At 38.6% G+C, this 21,809-nt stretch overlaps 1 protein-coding gene and 3 long non-coding RNA genes across 13 annotated transcripts; all 4 read right to left on the reverse strand.

Annotated features, from left to right (window-relative positions):
* Positions 1-1,288: 1,288 nt before the first annotated feature.
* On the reverse strand, positions 1,289-3,826 carry LOC146325730 (uncharacterized). Of its 10 annotated transcripts, XR_014770737.1 has the most exons (8): positions 3,740-3,826; positions 3,248-3,406; positions 2,900-3,032; positions 2,574-2,723; positions 2,115-2,156; positions 1,904-2,032; positions 1,707-1,814; positions 1,289-1,555 (listed from the first exon to the last, which is right to left on the reverse strand). XR_014770737.1 is itself a non-coding variant. In XM_084721885.1 (6 exons), exons 3-6 carry the CDS (start codon positions 2,951-2,953, stop codon positions 1,475-1,477), a joined length of 372 nt encoding a protein of 123 aa, XP_084578011.1. In that variant the 5' UTR covers positions 2,954-3,032; positions 3,248-3,406; positions 3,740-3,826; the 3' UTR covers positions 1,289-1,474. The 10 variants fall into 10 exon arrangements, 3 of the variants coding, with proteins under 3 accessions (XP_084578011.1, XP_084578012.1, XP_084578010.1); XR_014770740.1 differs by lacking the exon at positions 2,574-2,723; XR_014770738.1 differs by having other exon boundaries at positions 1,904-2,156; positions 2,574-2,709.
* Positions 3,827-8,384: 4,558 nt separating this feature from the next.
* On the reverse strand, positions 8,385-9,387 carry LOC146325731 (uncharacterized). Its single transcript, XR_014770750.1, has 3 exons — positions 8,971-9,387; positions 8,627-8,699; positions 8,385-8,472 (listed from the first exon to the last, which is right to left on the reverse strand). It is a non-coding gene; the product is annotated as an uncharacterized LOC146325731 (long non-coding RNA).
* Positions 9,388-16,297: 6,910 nt separating this feature from the next.
* On the reverse strand, positions 16,298-19,059 carry LOC146325732 (uncharacterized). The gene is made up of 3 exons (XR_014770748.1): positions 18,922-19,059; positions 16,436-16,523; positions 16,298-16,334 (listed from the first exon to the last, which is right to left on the reverse strand). It is a non-coding gene; the product is annotated as an uncharacterized LOC146325732 (long non-coding RNA).
* A 1,020-nt stretch (positions 19,060-20,079) lies between these two features.
* Positions 20,080-21,784, reverse strand: LOC146325733 (uncharacterized). Its single transcript, XR_014770747.1, has 3 exons — positions 21,456-21,784; positions 20,806-20,899; positions 20,080-20,206 (listed from the first exon to the last, which is right to left on the reverse strand). It is a non-coding gene; the product is annotated as an uncharacterized LOC146325733 (long non-coding RNA).
* Positions 21,785-21,809: the final 25 nt, after the last annotated feature.

A 21,809-nucleotide genomic window follows, 5' to 3' on the forward strand; every position in this document is an offset into this window, starting at 1 on the left:
TTCATTTTAACTGTTTAGTTTTCTGTGTGTGTACTTCCTGTGATGTGTAATAGGGCTGAACGATTTATCGTTTTCTGATCGAAATTGCGATTTCAGACAACGCGATCACGTAATCGCCAAAGCTGCGGTTTTTTGCAAGAGTACCCGCCTGCAGGGAAGATGGCGGACAAGGGCGCCGCCATAGCTCTACTCCATACCGGAAGTCCAAACCGGAAGTTGGTCTTTTTTTAAAAAGAAAACTTTATTTAACGTATATAAAACGAGACAAGGATTGTTCACGCAACAATTCAACGTAAAAGCTCTACTCCATACCGGAAGTCCAAACCGGAAGTTGGTCTTAAAAAAAACAAACACTTTATTTAACGTATGTAAAACGAGACAAGGGATTGTTCACACAACAATTCAACGTAAAAGCTCTACTCCATACCGGAAATCGGTCTTTTTTAAAAAAAAAAAAATAAATAAATAAATAAAAATATTTAACGTAATTGTTCACACAACAATTTAACTTAAAAATCAAGCGTCAGTGGTGGAAATATTACAGTCTTTATACAGTATGTAAAACTGAGATGTTAGCAAGTAGAAGCCTAAAATAATTACTAAGTGATAATATTAATGTTTCATTGATTTACAATTAATATTAAGACGTTATTATACAACGTGAATACAATGTGTGTGTGTGTGGGGGGGGGGGGTGTTCTCACATCATTCACACTAGAACTGAACAATAATCACCTTCACATTAGCATGGTTAATGTAATTGTTATTTATGCTGAGTGTTAAAAAGGAGGCCAGCACTGTAAATCATTAGTGGTAATACAGTGTAAAGACTGTATTCCTCAGATATTATGCAGGATCTTGTTTGCAGGAAGCTGGCATGCTCTCCCTACCTTTCCTGTATATGGCCCAGCCTGCCCACCAGAAGATTCCTTCATTAAACACAGGACACACTCGCCACACATTCTTTGCTTAAAAGCATAGGAGAAAAGCTTAGCTAAATGATTTCAATCCTGCTGGTCGTTTCCTCACCCACTAGGGATCTTCCAGGATGAGAGAGGGGCATCATGAGCAACACAGTGGCCCCAGACAACTGTGACCGCAACAGAACAGGGAGTTCCTGGGTCTGGAGAGGTGTTCATTTCCAGGTTTAACTATTAAATGAATGCAATAATTAGTCTTTCCTATTGTCAGATTGTCAGTATTCTATTAATAATTAATAATTAATTTCTGAAATACAGTTAAACACATTACATTATCATGCTGACAACATTAAGAACTTGACTTGGACTTCTCTTTTTTGTGATAAAAGTTTTATTGCATTCCATCTCCAAATCTTCCAAAATAGAAAAACAAACATACAAAGAAATAAAATCAAAAACAGGGGAAAAGTACGAACAACAATGGAGATGAGCAAATGAAACAGAACATGAAACAATGAAAAAACAAGACAAAACAATGAACAATAAAACAAGAGTTAAATCAGGCTCCCACTGGCCATCATAATTTCTGCCTGCAGTCGGGTCATGCCTTCTTCTTCCAAGTTTTTGATCAGCTTCTGAAAAACAGTTAAATGATCCAATCATACCTTGTGGTGCTCTAGAGAGTGCACTGTTTTGTTTATATGTTTTCCAAAGGAATAAAATATTGACCACAATAACCCAAAAACTCCTTTTCATTTCCCAAGCAAGCTAGATTGACCATCTTACCTCTGGGAGCATAACATCGAAGACAAAATCCAGGAGTCTTATCTCCCCTCTCTTTATTTGCGTTCCTACACCTGTGACCTCCTCAATGACCCTCAGTAGCTCAAGGATCTATTGAAAAGAAAAGTACAAATCAATAAATTAATCTTTTATACGTTACATCTATGACAAAACACACAACTAATGACATTTTCATTTACCCGCTGGTCACTAAAGTTCAGGGTCCTCAGTTTTAAGTGTTGTTTCAGATTAATTGAGGTGGATGGGTTCTGCCATAGGAACATCCTATTGGAACGGATCATTCCATTCATCAGATCATCGTGTAAGCTCTGAAACCAAAGGGTAAAGGGTGAACATGCAATCACTGATAGAGAATGTAATTACCAAGAACACAATCTATTTGAAAGTTACCTTGATCCCCCTCCCCCTCCTCGCTCAACAGCATCCATTATCCTGCAAAGATGAAAAAAAAACGAGGACTGCCAGCAGCTACTGCAAAATCATTTATCAGTAAGCATCTCCAGATTATAGACAGGAAGATACCTCCACCTGAAGTTCACCTGACATTTTGTGATAAAAATATTGTAATGCTTGTGGGTCAAAACTGTTATCTTCTTTAGAAAACTTTAAATACTTTTGGGAACATTATGTTGTCTTTACAGGCCATGGTTTTAGAGAGCAGACTTTTTTTTAACACTACCTGTGAAAACAGCTAATATTTGGGGTTAATAATTCTCCCCAAGCTGGCATTTTCTCATAGGGTTTAAATAAAAGTTCATTAAGCCTTTCTTTGAAAAGTGCAGGCTTAGTATGTCAGTGTTCATCTTTATTTTTGTGTGACACTACATACAGATATTTAAGTAGTAGTACCTTGGTCTGTCATTCATATCTGTGCATCCACAGTTGAATGAGTCATCATTGAGATGTTTATGGCACTTTCCGGCACAATCTTTGTGCAGCCAGACCTTGCACATTTGGCACTGCACCCATTCCAGAGACGCAGCATCTGGGTATAACAGTCTAACCGCATAAAAGACGTTAACATTTTATGTTTGAAATTAAACACAAACTATCCAACTGTTATCCTTGTACAGTGCATGTGAAAGCATTTTCACAAATACAAAAGATAGTCACTTTCTCAAAAACAGTGAATAGGCCTTTAAGTGTTCAGTTCTTAAATTAACTTTTAAACCCACCTCTGTCCTGTGTTTTGTGATGTCTGGAAAACAGAACAACTTTAGGTCAGCCATGCACAGTCGTCGTTCGTTATCAGAGGCCGTCTCTGCCGTGGTTGCCAGGGCAAGTCAATTTGTAGAATCAGATCCATGCCTATCTGGCAAATATGTCATGAAAATTATAATCCAGATAATCTAGCATCAAGGAGTCTAAAGACAACCGTGTGTTAAACTGCACTTTAAAGCAATGCAACTCAATATAACACTGATTAAATTATGGCAAGCTTATACATGCAAAAACACATTATCATTCAACATTACTGTTACATGTAAAATTATATGATCTCAGACAGATACTTATCATCATACCCTGGAAATGCACTGCATTTGCTGAGTGATTTTCAAGGTTCCTCTGGATCACACTGTCAGTTTTAGTAATGAATTTGGGACAGAGAGGACACCCAAACTCAGAGGACGACAAGACCGTGCGCTCCAGACTGGATTCTTTGGTTGAATAGAGGGGTGCATCTGAAAAAGGAGATGTCAAACAAATTGATATCTAGAAAACTTTACAGATCATAAGGTTAACACTACATGTGTTTCTTTTTGCTTATAATATCCTCTCCTTCATCGCTCGTTCTCACTACACGCTGTCCTGCTATCAATAAACGCAGGTGGCGATGTTGCACACTTTCTTTAGCTAAGCTAACGTTAGCCCGGACCATCGAGTCGAGCGGAGAAACAACCTTCCCAACTCATGTCACTCATTACATACATTACATTTGTAGATAGCATAAAATTGTATCTTAGATCACACGCTATACTTTTTAGATAGAGGATAATTAACACTCTTTCGCTTACCTTTCTATCTTTTCGTATCTTCGTATCTACCGTCTTGTAAGCGACAAGATATACGAAGAAGACCGACCAGGTCCCTCTCGTTTTTTGCAGTGCTCCTGAGAGCTGTACTACGAAGCAAGCTCAACACAGCCAGGCTTTCTTTGCATGTTCTGGATCGACAAAGCCTAAAACCACAATCAGAGATAACGGGTATCACGACGGTGGTTATCAACTCACTTTGTTAATCCAGGCTTTCGTCTTCAGACTCTGTGCGCGTTCATATAAAAGGGGCGTTTGTTGCGTCCTTTGACTCTTCTTCCACATGAAATGAAGCGATCGCGAGCCACTTACTTAAGTCAAAATCATCAAGTTGTTATAATTATGAGCTGTGGAAAATATACAAAATACATTACAGCAAAAAGCAACATTGTTGCTGCAAATAAAGCAGGAGAAGAAGAATGATGTCAGAAAATGACTGATGGACTAAATGTGGTCTTAATGCTGCCGTTTATTCTAACATGAAAACTGCACATTAAACAATAAAACTCCATACAGCAGATTTAAACATGATGAAGTCTGTCTGACACTGTCCTATGATGACAGAGACGTGGACATCACTGAAGTTTTTGGACAAACCAATGTAAAATGAGTGTAACTGATTTAAGACTGTCTGTGATTAATGATGATGAATTTTCTGATCAGTGATCTGAGCTGCAAAATCACCGAGACAAAACAGATAACAGTAAAAAGTATTCAAAGTGTCTGTAGTTGTTTCATCATTATTTTACTGTGTGGATTATATACGATGTCAATTTAAAGTGTTAATATGATCTGGAGCAAACGGGAAAAATGACTCTGCATCACCAAACGGAGGTTACCATCATGACAGCGCGCTGCAGACAGTTTGTGCCGCTGTTACATTTTTACATTATATGGATTCGTTCAGTGATATTACGAACATACAGCTCAGCAGCTTTTCATTTTTAATGTCTTCCCTCAGTTTAAAAGCTATATAGCTCATAAACAACCTTGTTAGGACAATTATAAGTTAAAGAACGGCGCGTTTTACAGACGATTTAATCAGAAACTCTTAACATAACCTGCTGCCGACCAGGTTATGAGTTTAGCATAAATTACCATGGTGATCTAGCAGGTTAAAAGAGAGCCACTTTCGTGACACTGAAAACCCTGGATTTAGACTCAACATAGCTCGCTAACACATTAATCTCGCTTCGTAGTTACACTCCTCTGACGTGCATCACAACCGACAATGCAGCAAACCTCATATGGAACTTAATGAATGGACCAGACCTGTGTGTGTGTGTGTGTGTGTGTGTTTGTTTATTAATTTATTTATTTATACAGATTTAATGTGATGATGTGTGCGAATTGTCTTCAGTATAGTCAGTAGTTTTTCTCTTAATGTTATTTTTCTTTAAGCCCTCACAAATACCTAGTTTGAATAATTAATAATGATTGTAAATGTTACTATACATTGTGAATATTGCACTGAAGCTTGATTTGAAGAAAAAATCGTGAATCGAGTTGAAATTGCAATATCTGCCAGAAAAATCACAATTAGATCTTTTCCTAAAATCGTTCAGCCCTAATGTGTAACACTGGTTTACATTGTACTGCAGATGCCCCTGAATGTCCTGTGGTTGTTGAGGTAGCATTGACTGTGGAGCCACATCTGGGTTGCCAAATACTGCTCTGTTGAGGTAAAGAATCCTGTAAATTATTTAGCAAGCTTTGTATAATATGTACAAACTTATTTTATAATCTAGTCTCTTTTTTTTGGTCATTTCCCTGGCTGTGTCTGTGCTTCCTGGTAGCACTCAGGTGCCCCCACCCTCAATCTGTGGCAAGTTGACATTGGCAATTGGTCCTTTATTTGCTTTAATCATGTTGTAATAAACCAATTCTTCTTTTTATAACTTCTGTTTAATACATTATATGTGGGGAACCCATGTCACCCTTTACTTTTACCCAGGAATTCTAACCACAGCTGGCGTTGTCCGACATGAGGCCTGTTAGCTTCATTAATTTGCCTCAGTTACACTCATTAACAAAAGCTTAGCAATTAGTGGTAGAAAAAAATATATCATATGTAGCATTTTAAACTATAGAGACTACACATAATAAACTGATTACAAAGCCATTTTTATACTTATTCACCTGATGAAGTTCACCTGGACTTTCTTACACCCTCTGTCTACATTGTGAATGTGTATTATGTATTTTGTTATTTGAATTGAATACATAACTTCATCAGTGCCAAATCTATTTTATTCAGGTAACATTTTTTTTAAGCCGCCTGATGTGTCACTGCAGCCAGGTGAGTACTTTATTTTCTTTATACTATATTTCTTTGTCTTTAAAGGGGATAACTCATATAACATGTAACACTGTTGAAGCCAGTTGTGTGTGTTGTTATGGTGGGGTTTTTAGAGACTGGCTGATAGCTTACGGGGTCCACATGTTGTGAAGAACACATAGGTAATGTGAAATAAGGTAAAAAAAATTTGTTCTCTTATTAGTGATTTGCACGAACAAATATACTAAACAAGAATACAAAAGATTTTTGTTGTTTGATGATTCATAATTAATTGATTCATGATTAATTTTTAACAGGTTATATCTTACTTCATCACTGTAATTCTCCTTCATTCTTCACCTCATTTTACTGTTTACTCACAAACTACTTTAATCTCCTCACCGTGCTTTTCCCCGCAGTTCTTTTCCCTGCACACACACACACACACACACACACACACACACACACACACACACACACACACACACACACACACACACACACAAACACACACACACACACAAACGCCTTCACCCCTGCAGGTCTCTCACAGCTCACACTATGATCTGTTCAGTTTCTTCATTAGCAGGATCCTTCATGAAGTCGCCCCTAAAAACACAACTCGTGTTTTTTCTTCACCTCCAGTTCTCTTTCACAGCAGCAAAGGCTTGACAGATAATAAAACAGAAATAAAATCAAATGGGTCACTGTATATATTTTGGGTGTCTGGGTACATTGTAGTGATTTTAGACAAAAGTTGTTTTTGTTTTTTTCACCTGTGCTCATATTGAAATATTCAAATGACTGTTGCAGCAGCGAATCTGTTGAGGTTGGGCTGAACTCTAATCAGCTTCTTTCACTGTCAACCCAAAGTTTATAACATGGTCAACCAATGGTGCACATTTGATAAATTTGGTACAGGTAAACTCACCTGCTGACTCTTTATAGTTCTCAAGGCTGACTGGAGAGTTTACAGCAAAGCAGCTGAGTGTCTGATGGCTTTGTTTGAGCCACTCTTTGACTTGTGTGGTATTTTGAAAAGTGACATCATGTTAGATTTCTGTGTCTAATGTAGAGAAGAGTGTTTAGTGATTTGAAAAACACTGTTTAGTATTTTGCAAAAAGTGTGAGGCTGAGAGTGAGCGGTTGTGCAGATCTGGGCTCAGGTTTTGCTCTTTAAGCCTGGCTTTTTGCACTTGTCTATTTTTTCATGGATACATACTTTGTTTTTCTTCTGCTATAAGATCACTGCCTACCAACCTGCCTGCCTTTTTGTCCCTCTGCCTGCTCTCTGCCAGCCGAACCCCTCCAACCTTGCTTGTTCCCGTGCCGTCACACCATCTAATGTCTGTAGCATGAGTGTCCCGTGAGAACCACGTATCTCTAAAAAAACAGAAAACAACCTTTTTTCGGCTTTTGGATTAAAATGTTCAGTATTTGCCTCTGGGATGTAGTGTAGAAGCATAATGTTGGATAAATTGGAATTAAAGTATAAAATAAGTACAATGCTTGATGTAAATGTACTTGGTTTGCATCACTAACAGGTGTGAATTTATGTTTGTTGATATGTGTTCTCCAGTGCCTTCTGTGCACTTTAAGTTCCTAAGATATTTCATCAGAGGTGCAAAAACATTTTGGTGGGTGATGAAACAAAAAGCCGCCCTTCCTCCTGAACCAAGCTGCCCGAATTTGCAAAGACATCACAGAGACAGTCCTCAGTCAATGAACATTTCAGTGAGACACACTGCTGTCTTACCTTGGATTCTGATGCTCCTTCTCCATTGAGAGAGACCTTTTTGTGAAATATTGATAAATGAGACATAATTTCATTAATTAGAAGAGAAATAATTAATATTTACTACTGTACATGCAGTGAAACAGACTTAGTGATAACAGTTAAGAGATTATAAAACATACCTGTTCAGGATTGTTTGCATTTCCTTTTATAGCTGTAATAAAACATCTCCAATGAAAAACACTGTAATCAACAATTTTATGACGTGAAAGACAATATTCTCTATTATCTATCAAAAACATTTGACTGTTTTTTATTGTCTGAATGCAAATCATACCTGGGCTTTGAGATTTTTTCTTCACTTTGAGACAATATAATACAATCAAAGCTGCTTCAGTTGATATAAGAATCAAAAGCATCACAACAATGATGATCACAAGTTCTGTCTTGTCTGAACTTTGTTCTCCACATTCAGCATCAGTTGAAACAGTTTCTGCTTTGATCAGCAGAAGATTAATTGTTTCACATCTGGAATGACAGAAGGACATTTTTGACAGGAACAATGTGCAGAACATGATGAAGAATTCATGTGTCTGATGTGAAGCTTCACTTACTGTGTGTGTGTCTGACAGGATGTAAATGTTCCATCTGAATATGTTCCATCACTGCAGTCAGAACACTCAGTGTCTCTTGATGATGTTCCTGTACAAACACACATTATACATGTGATAACATGCACGTCCAAAACTGACACTGGAGGAGTGTCTACAGTGTCACTGGTTGAAGCGTATGTCCTCTGACATTGTTGTATTTAATGTGTTTGAAGTGAGAATATGTTACATGGGTAAAGTCCTACCAGAAACACTTCATCACAGCTGGTGTCTAAAGCCTTGAAGAAATCACACCATGACAAGTGGTATAAACCAGGGCTGAAGAAAAAAAATGTATCCCTCATTTTGAAATGAGAGTTTATTCCTTTATTTTCAGATCAACTGAATCAAACAATGAGGAGAAACAAGGTGGAGAAACTACAGTTTACAGCAGTCCTTGTGCTTTTTGGCTCCAAAACAAAGTACTGAGAATAATGAGACACAAAGAGCTTTAAATCCAGACAAAGTCACACTGTGTTGCTCTGCATTTGTTCATTTGTCAGATTTGTCATTTTCCACTAAGGTTTTAATAATATGGCCACAGACCTACCTGCATCACAGCTTGTGCAGTAATAACACTGTTTAATTCCAGTTGGCCAAGACATGAAGGTTCCTTCAGTGCAGAACAGACAGGAAGTAGATCAGAACTCTGTGCAGTCTGTTTTAACTCCACTTCCGGTTGAAAAGAAAACCAACTATTTAATTTCATGACATATAATATTGCTGTTCAATGAAGATATGTAACACTGAGAATAAGGTGACATCCACTGCTGTCTACTACAGTGTCATTCTTATTGCTACCACCAGGTGACGCCAAAGTACGGAAACAAAAATATTGATTCTGGTAAGTTTGGTAAGTTTGGTTGACACCAGGCAGTAAAACTAAACAACCTATATGTAACTACCAAAGTTAAATACCACATCAATATCCACTTGGATCTTACCAGCAGGACACACAGGACAGCATTCAGTCCCTGTCCAATACTGTGATAGATGACATGTTTTCATATGTCCTCTGAGGACATTCATCACTACAATCTGTGAATCACATGAGAGTCAACAAGGCCGTGTTTGTATAATTTGACAGTCACTGGAGTCATAAGAGTGAAGACATTGTATGGAGCAGCATGAGGTGAAATCTCAGCAACATTCCTGTGATGTGTCCTCATGTCAGGGTTGTTGACAGGTGAGTCTGTTTCTGTTTCCCATATTCACACAACATACACACAAAAGTGTGTGAACTACACTGCAGACTGGAGTGTGTTACAATGAGAGAAGGGCAGACATATCTGCTCTTCTCCTCTGTCTCATCTTCTTCTTCATCTCCCTGCAGGTCTCATGCATTATGGTGCATTCAATTTAAAGTTTAATGTCATAATTTTGACTTGCCAGTTGAAAATTTGAAGTTTGCTGTCTGCTGTAGTGTAAAACATTCTCAGATTGTTGTAAATTGTTGTTAATAACTGAAGATAAAAGTAATCCTGGCCATTCAATATTCAGTGAGAGAGGATCATAAAAAATCAAAATAACAAATGATCTTTTCAGCATTGTTGCAGCTGTCAGAGGTTTTCTTCAAAACATCATTTTATTCAAAACAAAAAACAAAAAACAGATCCATGTAGAGATTACACTGACTGCAGAGCAAACTGTTGTCAGTTTTCTGTAGTGAACAGACAGTCTGGTACATGATGTGGAAACCTGTAAAACAATCTGGCCATCGTGTTTTTATTGACTGTGACAATAAATGGATTTTACTGCTGTGCTTAAAGTTCACATAGAGTGAATCTGGCCTGTGACCAAGAAATCACAGTTTACTGATAAAGTTGATGAATCAGTTTAATATGTCATGAAGGAGCAAAGGTGAGAGGAGAGGAGGCTCTCAGTGGATCCACAGGTCTATCTGACAAGTCTATTAACCCTTACCTTACTTAGTAACACAAACCTTTTTGGCTGATGACCCCTTACAAAAAACAGCATGTAGCTGCTTCTTGTCACATTTCACCAAGAGACATTTCTGTACAACGGCCAAAGAGGTCAAATTACCCAACGTCTCACAAAAAGCACGAGAGCAAAGTCCAACATATTTTAATACATGTAGCAGAAGTAACTAAACCTCAAGCAAAGTGCTGCTTACACATTAAAACATCAGTATCAACAATCTCATCATGTTAGAAAGTTTCAGTTCAGTTTTTTCATGCAGATCTAGAACTTTTTACCCAGAACACTTAAGTACTTTTACTTAGACCTTAAGTAACTGATTTTTTTTTGGGTACTTGGGGCAGTCGAAACAAGTTGACAACACAACACTGACACAACATCACATTTAAAGTTGTGGTGAACGTGATAAGCAACACATCCAGCCGTTCCAGACTGACATTAGTATTCATGTTGTGTTTATGTCCATCTGATGATTTATTGTCTTTTAGCTCTGTCTCTGGTCTCTGCCTGTGGGACATATCTGTCTCTTTAGCTGCTGTGTTTGATTCAAAGACTCTACAGTTCACCAGCTAGTCTCTAACTGTTAACTAAACAACAAGCTGAGGCTGGATATAAAGTTGAATTACTAACTCACTGTGAGCTCTGATTATTTTACACTGCTGTGTTGGTACTTTTACTGAAGAAAAGGATCTGAGTACTTCAAGAGGTACTGCACACTTAGTTTTTTGAGCTGTAAACTAAACTATATCACTGTACTGTTGTGAAACACATCAGTTTTTGTTCACACTGACATTTATTAATAAACTGACAAAAATCATGATTTGATGAGTTGAAAATGGCTCTGTTGTTGTCTTACTGCTCCTGGGAGACGTTTGTTGACTGATAAGTTGAACTGTCTCAAATACAGGACTTCAGCAGCTGCTTTCACAGAGATGTTTTAGACTAGTCTATAGTGTTAGACTAGACTAGACTGCTAGACTAGCAGTGTTGGGAAAGTTCACTTTCTACATGAACTAGTTCAAAGTTCAGCTCACAAATTTTAAAATGAACTAGTTCAGTTCATAGTTCATAATTCAAAATTTTGAACTAAGTTCACAGTTCCAAAAATGAACTAGTTCATAGTTCTTTTTTTTTATATGTTGCTGCGAGCTATTATTTTTCAAAATTATTGCCACAGCCCATATAGAACCACAGACAGCAATTATTTTATCAGTTTTAACACTGAAACTATGCATCAAATGTCATCTTCGTATCCAATTTTGAATCCTTATCCAACCAGGGTTTACATTAGCATTGAGGGGACAGCATTTGTTGCCGTCCATTCATTCCACACTAGTAGCAGCTGCAGCTTTCACCCCTACTGTATATTGTCAAAAACATGAGGAAAAACTTGCTGCTTTGAATGGTCTTTCTTAATGGGGAATTATAAAAACTATTGCTACTATACGCAGTTAATGGGTTTATTTTGTTTGTCCACAAAACTCTGCTGGAGTTTCAGCAGTGCTGCAGAATCTCTGAAACAATGGAAGTGAAGGGTAACCAGTTTTCAAATGTAAAAAACTAAAAAAAAAAAAGAAAAAGAAAAGAAATACCTCCACACTGCTCGTCTGGAATCATTCAAGTCTCCATCAATTCTTAAGTCCTGACACACCGTTTGCACACCACACACACACACACACAGTTCAGACAGTGTCCACGTGAATGTGACTCCAAGTTAAAGATCTACAGTGAAGATTCAGGCTGAAAACACAGTGTAAATAACATTTTTTTAGTCAGCTTGCTGTGTCGGGGCTTTAGGAGACTTGAATTACACCAGATGAGCAGTATGGAGACATTTTATGTTTTTATTCTGTTGTTTTTGAAGTTTGAAAACTGGTCACCATTCACTTCCATTGTTTGGGAGATTCTGGAATGCTGTTTTCCTGTGAGTAGATGATTGCTGAATTTTCAGTTTTGGGTGAATTATCCCTTAAGGTCAGTGCTAAAAGCTGCCTGGAAATGTGAAAATATTACTATGTAATGTGTTGTTAAAAATAAGTAATTTATTTAACACAACTATAGTGGAGTTTTACAAAGAATCTGACAATGTACAGTCTTGGAAAGCTGGGTGAGACTTTTAGTCTGGATCACTGGATGTACTCTGTGAGTACAAGTCTGCCATCAGGCGATTTGTTTCAGTCGGCACAGCGGCATCCACTATCTGCATTTTCTCTTTCAAAGTCTCCAAGAAACAACAACATACCAGGTACTAATCTACACGCTGAAAATAGCAAATTAGTGCCGGAGACACAAATGATACGCAACTAAATAAGCTAACAGCTGTTTCCTTTTCTTTTGCAGTGATGAAGTCATTCTATTACCAGAGCTTGTCACACTGAATCTGTCCCTGCATCCTGGACCTCATGCTGCCCAAGACGACTGTGATTGGTTTAGAGAAATACCAACAAGGCAGGGCGCTTTTCCAACCCCATAGTGCTGAGGAGACACGTCTGAAGACTAAGACTCACAAAATGACCTTTTAAAGTGACAAGCATCATACGAGGTGTGTCAGAAAAGTAACAAGACTTTGTGTGCTGTGTGGGCTATGAGTGCTGTAGGTATTAGCAGGTAGTGTCAGTGTGTTATGTAATATTGCGGAGTATATAACTGCAATCTTAGCTCTATGCAGCCATTGTATGTTTTCTCACATGCTTTTGTTTACAGCTCCATAATTTCAGGCTGTCAAGCGATGAGCATAGAGCAACAAACCAACCTGAAGTTTCTGGTCCGGCTGGGGAAAACTTTGTCAGAAGCACTCGGAATACTGCAGCAAGTGTACGGAGATGACACGATGTCATGCTCACGGGTTTTCAAGTGGCACAAGAGGTTCAAAGAGGGATGTGAGGACGTGGAAGACGACCACAGGAGTGGAGAGCCTTCAACGAGCAGGAACGAGGCCAGCGTTTGTCTGCCACGTGAGGCAGGTCGTCAGCTGACTGTTCGACTGATTGTAAGTGAGCTGGGCATGAACCACGACAGCATGTGGAAGATTATCACTGAAGATTTGGGCATGCAGGAGATCTGCGTAAAGATGGTGCTGAAGCTGCTGAACGATGACCAGGAGCGGCGCATGCAGGTGTGTCAGGACATCCTCGAGCGTCTCGTAATCTTCCAGCTTGTGACGGAGTTTTTCCCAGCCAAAACTTCAGGTTGGTTCGTTGCTCTGTGCCCATCGTTTGACGGCCTGAAATGAAGGAACTGTTAACAAAAGCTTGTGAAAAAATATACAATGGCTGCAGAGAGCTGAGATTGCAGTTATATACTCCTCAACATTACGTCACACGCTGATGCAACCCGCTAATCCCTACCCCACTCATAGCTCACACAGCACACTAAGTCCCGTTACTTTTCTGACACACCTCGTCTGTGGAATACGTGGCACAATTCCAACGTGACCAAAATAATTATATCTACAGCAGATGGGAAGAGTCTTTGCTCCTCGATGGTGCATTCAAGTTTTACAGACATCACTAATGAGCTTTCCAAGCATTTTATCTATTTTTCCCCACGAGCTTAAAAAACATTTTAAAAAAAAGTCCCCAGAAAATAAAATTTCCCAATGCTCAGGCCTGATGGGCCACTGGACTTGCAATACAACGAGGGAAATCCTGCAGCAGTTTTAGGAATTTTGCTGTTTTTCCCAGAGTCAGAAACTAATAAATGCCTTTGGACAGAATTTTGTGTACTTGGAGTGGTCTGAAATGATGTAACAACAATATTAGCTTGTCTTTGCTCATTTCTTGAATGTTTACAGGATCACATAACATAACCATGATCCCATGGACATCCAGTAATGGAGCGAAACTAAGCAAGTAAACTGGGGGGGCTTTTTCCCAGCTTTGTCTGAGGGGACTTTGGAAACCCCTGCTTTATATATAACATTCATAGTGTGTGTATGAGGTAACATACTGTTTGTTTGTTTGTTTTTTTTGTGCTGTGCTCATTTTAAAGGAAAACAACCTGACCAGAAATGTTGTAGTTCTTCTGATAACCTTCAAATAATAAACTAATAAACACATACATATAATACATAAAACCATACAAAAACAAAACATACAGCTTTACACAAATATAGAACAAGTATTTTTACATGTGAAAAATATGTATAATGCATAATCTCATGTACTGCTGTTTTTAATTAGTTAGCTGACCAACAGTAAAATGCGATTTTAAGTAATTTACATTAAAAAGTTGGAATGTTTCACCAAATCAAAACACTGTCTAATTAAACTCTTGGGAACTTGGAATACTCAACATGTGGTCCCACATGCTGCCTCTGTCCTGTACCTCTTTGTCTGTTTGTCCCATCATGTGTCAGTTGAGGACACATTATATCTGCCATCTTTTATAGCTTTATATTCTGGTTTATGACAGTTTTAAGTCTGTCTGAAGTCCAGGAGCCTCTGCTACAAAGCACATCCAACATAAACCAGCTATCTTTAAGTGATCTAACAAAAGCAGTCAAGGATAAACTCACATGAAGCTGGTTATCACCTCTGAGTCAAACCAGGGTTTCTCAATTTAGACATGAGCGTGTTTACATATACAGGGCGGAGCTTGCACCATCTGACCAATCAGAGCATGGAGCTCCATGGAGCATGAATCACACTGGCATATTTTACAAATGAAGAGCAAACTATAATTAGAAAAAAATAAAGAAGATAGCAATCACAGCCATTATAATCCAGACTGACACACCGCAAATTATGTATAACAACTTTAATCACACATTAATAAAAGTTCAAGGCATGAATGTACAGAGCACAGTATAAAACAAACTTGAGGACAAATGTTAAAACATAATTCAAAGCAGTCAGTAAGCTGATTTTTATATCTTTTGTGAAGTACAACAAGAACAGGCTTCAGTTCTTCAATCAGTCTTTGTTGTGGGATGAAATCAGCGTATAAAAGCCTTGTCTCTAGTCTCTGTACAGTAACATGTGAGACAATGATTCAGACTGTAGACCAGCAGTTCTGTAGAGGATGTGTTCAATTTGTCCAGCAGAGCAGGACAGCAAGGACTTCAATTTCTGTACACTGCATGGACAATGTCCCAGCATCCAACATGATCATAACTGGACTCTAGAGAACATTTACTCTGCAGTGTCCAAAAAAACCTGTCTGCATGCTTATGTCTGAACTCTGCTGTCCTGAGGAGAGAAGAATATTCAGTTTAAAGATAAAAAATTTGTACATCTGTAAAGAGTAAATGGACAGTATTTCTTCAGTACTTTTGTAGTCTATCAGATCATTAGGACTTCAGTGTCTTGCTAAAGGACACTTTGACACTCTCTCTGAAGGATCCAGGGAACAAAACAGGAACCTTCTGATTACTAGATGACTGCTGTGACTCTTGAGCCATTCTGTCCCATCAGACATCACAGTGTAGAGTCTGACAGTCCTGTTAATCAACATTACAATGAATCTTACCTCCTGTTCTTTGATTAATTGCACTGTAACTGGTGGTTTGTCTTCTTCTCCACTCTGATGATTCTTTCCTGTGATATTTTGCTGAACAAATGACATCATTTCATTAATTCGAAGAAAAAATCATTTCTACTTATTACTGTACATACAGTGACACATGGTAATAACACTAGAGAAAATATAACACATACCAGTTTGAAAATCTCTACAATTCTGTTTCTTCCTGTAATAAAACATAACCAGTGAAAAACATTGTAATCAATAACTTAATGATTGACAGCATTATTAAAAATATAATAGTGTTATTTTGTCTGATTGTAAATCATACCTGTTTGTGACCTTTTTTTCTTCCATATAAATCCAGCTGATCCAATTAATAAATAAAGCCCAAACAACACAACAACAACAATGCTGATCACAAGTCCTGGCTTGTCTGAACTTTGTTCTCCACATTCAGCATCAGTTGAAACATTTCCTGGTTTGATCAGCTGAAGATTCAGTGATTCACATCTGGAATGACAGAGGAACATTTTTTACAGGAACATCTGTAGGACACCATGAATTCACTGCTGCTGTAAGAATTCATGTGTCTGATGTGAAGCTTCACTTACTGTGTGTGTGTCTGACAGGATGTAAATGTTCCATCTGAATATGTTCCATCACTGCAGTCAGAACACTCAGTGTCTCTTGATGATGTTCCTGTACAAACACAGATGATTATTATCTAGTTCAGCATAGACATGTCACACCCATATTTGTCATCAGACATGTTACTGAAGAAGCTACACTCTTTTAATGTGGATGAAACAGTTTTCTCTTTCATTGAATCAGTTTCAACTTGTCCTGATCTGCTGGTTTGGGAATATTGAGGTCAGGATTAAAACAGATGATAGTCATAACCTCTGAAGAACTCTGGGATTCCCACTGGCAGCAACTGTATGACTGAGTGAAAATAAACTGCCTGGCCAAAAAAACAGTCACCAACTGGATTTAACTAAGCAAGATCCTTCTATTGTATAACTACTGCAGTGATTAATATGTTTCATCTTGTAACAAGTTACTGAACTCTAACTGATGCAGTGAGGAGCTTCTCATTTCTTTAACAACCATGTCAGAAGACAAATATCCTGTGGTCGAGGAAAAGATGTTCCTCTGTTTCAGAAGAGTGAAATTATTGTCCTGCATCAAGCAAAGAAAACAACTAAGGAGATTGATGAAACTACTAAAACTGTGTTAAGAACTGTCCGACACATTATTAAAACCTGGAAGGATGGTGATGAACCATCATCTTCCAGGAAGAAATGTCTGAAAAAAATGATTGTGATCATAGATCACTTCAACATTTGGTGAAATTAAATAATAAAAAATCAACAGTAGAACTCACATCTATGTTTAAAAGTGAAAGTAAGAACATTTCCACACAGTGTGAAGAGAACTCAAGGGATTGGGACTAAACATCTGTGTAAGTTTAAGAAAACCACTTATCAGTGAGATAATCAGAAAAAAAAGGCTTCAGTTTGTTAGGGAGCATAAAGATTGGACTGTGGATCAATGGAAAAAGGTCATGTGGTCTGATGAGTCCAGATTTACCCTGTTCCAGAGTGATGGGGGCATCAGGGTAAGAAGAGAGGCAGATGAAGTGATGCTCCCATCATGCCGAGTGCCTACTGTACAAGCCTGTGGGGGCAGTGTTATGATCTGAGGTTGCTTCAGTTGATCAGGTCGAGGTTCAGATACGTTATGTGTCCAAAAACTGAGTTCAGCTCACTACCTGAATATACTGAATGATCAGGTTTTTACATCAATGGATTTTTTCTTCCCTGATGACACGGACATATTCCAAGATGACAATGTCAGGATTCATGGGGCTCAGATTGTGAAAGAGTGGTTCAGGGAACATGAGACACCACAGAGTCCAGACCTGAACCCCACTGAGATGCTTTGAGACTTTACACAGTGGTCTGACTCTCCCATCATCAATACAAGATCTTGGTGAAAAATTAATGCAACTCTGCAATGTTGTGACATTGCATAAGCATATCAAAATAATGCAATGGTGAATGAGTGCCATAATCAAAGCTAAAGGCGGTTCAATGAAATATTCCAGTGTGTGACCTCTTTTTTTGTGACCAGGCAGTGAATAAAACCATTATCAATTGATGTCAACCTACCCTGTCCTACCACCTGTCTGCATCTTCAATAAACCTCAACTGGTCTGCACTCTTCAGTGTCTCTGAATCTGACATTCAGTCTTGATTAACAAATATTTTACATGGTCCTTTGGGCTAGAGTTGACAAATGCTATGGATTGAACACCTGGCAGATCCAGTAGACATCCTCAACCCCAATCTCATTTAAATGACTATAAAACACACTGCACTGGTTATGGTTATGGAACATCCTCGACTGGTGAGCAACATGCAGCTCCAAAGAGTCGAAGAGCATCTATGACTATCCAACATACCAGCCAACCACTGAGATGATAATACTGCTGAGATGGCTCAGATGCCAGTATGTGGTAAAGCATGGAGCATTTGAGAAAGTGATCTACAGGTGAGGCAGATGAACAATTTCAGGGTTTTCCATTCACTGAAGGATGCAGCTATCAATGTCTTTCCCTTTCACTCGGGGGCTTTTTTTTCAGTCTGTTTATCAAAAATGAGAAGGTTAAGCTTCTGCTCCAACTCTCGTGTTCCAGTCATCCTGTAGCTCCAGGAAAAACATCCAATTTCACAGGCAGTTTTTACTGAATAGAAACTAACATAAAAGCCAGAAGTAGCACAGTATCTGGGATTTTTCAGTTTGTTTTCCCAACTTGATCTATTCAAATTATGTTTGTGTCTTTCCACTAATCAGCTTCTGTGTTTTTACTCAGTGCAGCTGGTTGATCATCCTAAAGATCACTGACGGCTGTAGGCTGACTGGATGGCTCAACTGATCTGATTTAGTGTTTCCTCTCTGCTATCCAGTGGTCACAAATCACCACTTACTGCTTTAATGTGCAAGCTGTCATCACAGTCACATTCCATGACCTTTGGTGTTTGACTTAAAACTTAAACTTAACCTATAATCTTAAAGTCAGCTCAAGAAAACCAACCTGTTTGACTGATGTATTGTCCTGGTTGACAGTGTTTGTGTTTCTGTGCTGCCACACAGCCGTCCTCTGCATTTTCTGTACAGAAGAATCCCTCCAGTGGTTCACAAATTGCATCTGATTTTGGAGTACATGACGTGTTTAGTTTCAAACCGGAGCCTGTTGAGACACACAGAGGTTAAATGTGAACATACTAAAACATATGAGGTCCTTGTTTCTGCATTCAGTCTGTAATATTAATCTTTACAAAATCAGTCAGTGAGCAGTAAACTCATCAAATGAGCATCTGGATCAGCGACAGTTTTCTCAGTTCTTTCACAGCATTAACAGTGGGACTTGCAGTAAGCAGCCTTTCAGTCTTGGCTTACAGCTGAAATACATGGGACAATATCTGCTACACAGACTGATGTGTGAGATTGTTTGCTAGCTGTGTTTTCTGAAGAGGTTTTTCCACATAGGTCATCCCCTTCACTGTGTGCATATTGATTTTTAGTAAGTGATACTACAAGGACACAGGGTGATTTATTTAGAAATGCAGTTGTTTCTGAGCCTCGTTTACCAGGGTGGAGATATTTGGTGTCCATGACAGGTTCTCTGTGTATAAACAGTTTATCCACCATCTCACAGCCACTCGACTGCAGCCTCCTCAAGCTCATCTTAAGTTAAAAGACACACCTTCAGGTGTGTATGGAAATGAAAGCCCCTGCTGTGCTGAGCTGACGGGCCCAGTTCTATCATGTTTGTGGCCACAGTTGTTGGTTTACAGTGTGAAGTGGAGGGGGCTGAGCACACAGCCGTGGGGGCCTCCAGTGTTTAGAGGTGAGGAGGAGGCAAGACCGTTAGTCTGAACTGTCTGGGGTCTGTTTGTGAGAAAGTCAAATAATGCACCGGGTTATACGGTTAACTGGTGCTGACTTAATTAAAGAATGAGTCACCCGAGCTTCTTCACTGTCACATACTTACTATTTAGGGCCAGGTAGACGTGCATAGAGAGAAAATACATATGAACACCGTGATATTTGTGTGTGAGTCCGTGGTCGGTGTAGCAGCTTCACTTGATAATAATGGATGCACTCTGCTGCAGGCATGTTTCAGCTGATGTGTTGCATTTCAGCCATTAGTCATACATTTCTAGCAATAGGAGATATTAACAGAAATCTACCTTTAACACAGTTTGTGCAGAGGAAACAGTGTCTTAGTTCATTAGGCTTATTCGTGTAGGTTCCCTCAGTGCAGGGCTGACAGGAAGTAGATCGGAACTCTGCGCAATCTGTCTTGATTCGACTGCCTGTCAAAAAAAAAGCCAACCATTTACTTTCATTCTGCATAATGTTTCTGGTTAATTAAAACATGTAATATTGACAGGAAAGTGCATGTTGTGACAAGACAAAGGCATGCACCACTGCCCACCAGTGTCAGTCTTATGACTACCATCAGATAAAGCCAATGTAAAAGACCTAACAAGAAGAAAATGGCATAAAAGATGTAACAAGATGAAAACTATGTAAAAGAGTTAATAAGACAAAAAAGATGACAAAGACAATAAAGAAGTAACAAGACAAACAAAAAAAGATGTAACAAAATGAAAACTATTTAAAAGACATGACAAGAAACAGCTGAATAAAGAATGTGTATTTTTTACCACTTTATCCTTCCATGTATATTTACTTATCTGCCATACTGAATTCTACCATATTAGTGTTTATATCAAGTTTCATGTCTGTCAGGACATAATATTTTTTGAGATTATGATAAAATGTTTGTTAAACTAAAAAAAAATCCATTCTGTTTTCATTCTTTTCAGGGTTGTTGTAAGTGACAATAATGTAACACAGATAATGTAACTATCAAAGTGAAACAGCCCATCAATATTCATTTGGATCTTACCAGGAGGACACAGAGGACAGCATTCTTTTCCACTCCAGTATTCAGACCGATTACATGTTTGTGTACATCCTCTGAATACGTTCAGCACAAGAATCTGTGAAGAAGAAGACAGGTTTTTTTTTTAACCTTTGCAGGTGAGTTATAGCATGAAGTCATACAAGATGAGAGTCTGAGGTCACATTTGTGTCATTTGACAGTCACTGAGGACATAAGAGTAAAGTCCTGTCTGGAGAAAAGAGACACAGGACATGTTAACAGGGACACCTCAGCCTCGGGTTAGGTGTTGCTGTGGCTGGGGAATAAATCGTGGCTCAGGTGATCTACCAAACACACATCGTGTCCTCGTCCGTCCTCCTCCATCTGCCAAGCTACCCTGCAACCACAGCTGGGAGGGTCACTTTAAAAATGTATTCTGACCACTAAAAGGAACTTTCCCATAGTTAACACTTTGTCACCAGTGCTATATTTGAAAACAGCATCGTCTCAGCTTTTATTCTCATCCAGCCTGCTCTCTACACAAGTTAAAGACAGACAGCTGAAGTGTTGAATGTGAAATGTTTGCAGATGTTTGTCAGAGAGAATCAGAGGGAAAAAAGCTTTACAAAGAAATAAATAAAAGTACAGTTTTGCTATACAACAAGTTACTTTACCAGCATTGATGCAGCTGTCACAGGTTTTCTTCTGAACATGACTGTATTTGTCTGGATCACAGTTTTCACAGGCTGAAGGGTGATCTCACTGAGATCTGAAGGTCTGAAGTAAAATGGTAACTCCATGCGAGGACGACATCTGGAAACTAGAAGAAAACAGATCCATGTAGACATTACACTGACGGCTGAACAAACTGTTGTCAGCTTTCTGCCCTAACACAACGTCTTACATGTCATAAATGAGGAACCTGGTTCACAGAGATAGATACGTGTTGCTGGAACTTTCGTTTTTCACTTTCAACATGATACAGAATGACTCCTGTGCTCAAAGTTCAGTTTATCTTTCCTGTGACC

The sequence above is a fragment of the Lutjanus erythropterus genome, chromosome 6 (genome assembly GCF_056507025.1).
Source record: "Lutjanus erythropterus isolate fLutEry1 chromosome 6, fLutEry1.hap2, whole genome shotgun sequence".
Taxonomy (NCBI): Eukaryota; Metazoa; Chordata; class Actinopteri; order Lutjaniformes; family Lutjanidae; genus Lutjanus; species Lutjanus erythropterus.

What these genes read in the sequence shown, in the direction of transcription:
- LOC146325730 (XM_084721884.1), bottom strand. An exon ending in TCACAAAACACAGGACAGAG is followed by an intron (nt 2,033 to 2,899) that starts GTGGGTTTAAAA and finishes CTTTGGTTTCAG; the next exon opens with AGCTTACACGATGATCTGAT. An exon ending in TGAACTTTAGTGACCAGCGG is followed by an intron (nt 1,815 to 1,903) that starts GTAAATGAAAAT and finishes TCTTTTCAATAG; the next exon opens with ATCCTTGAGCTACTGAGGGT.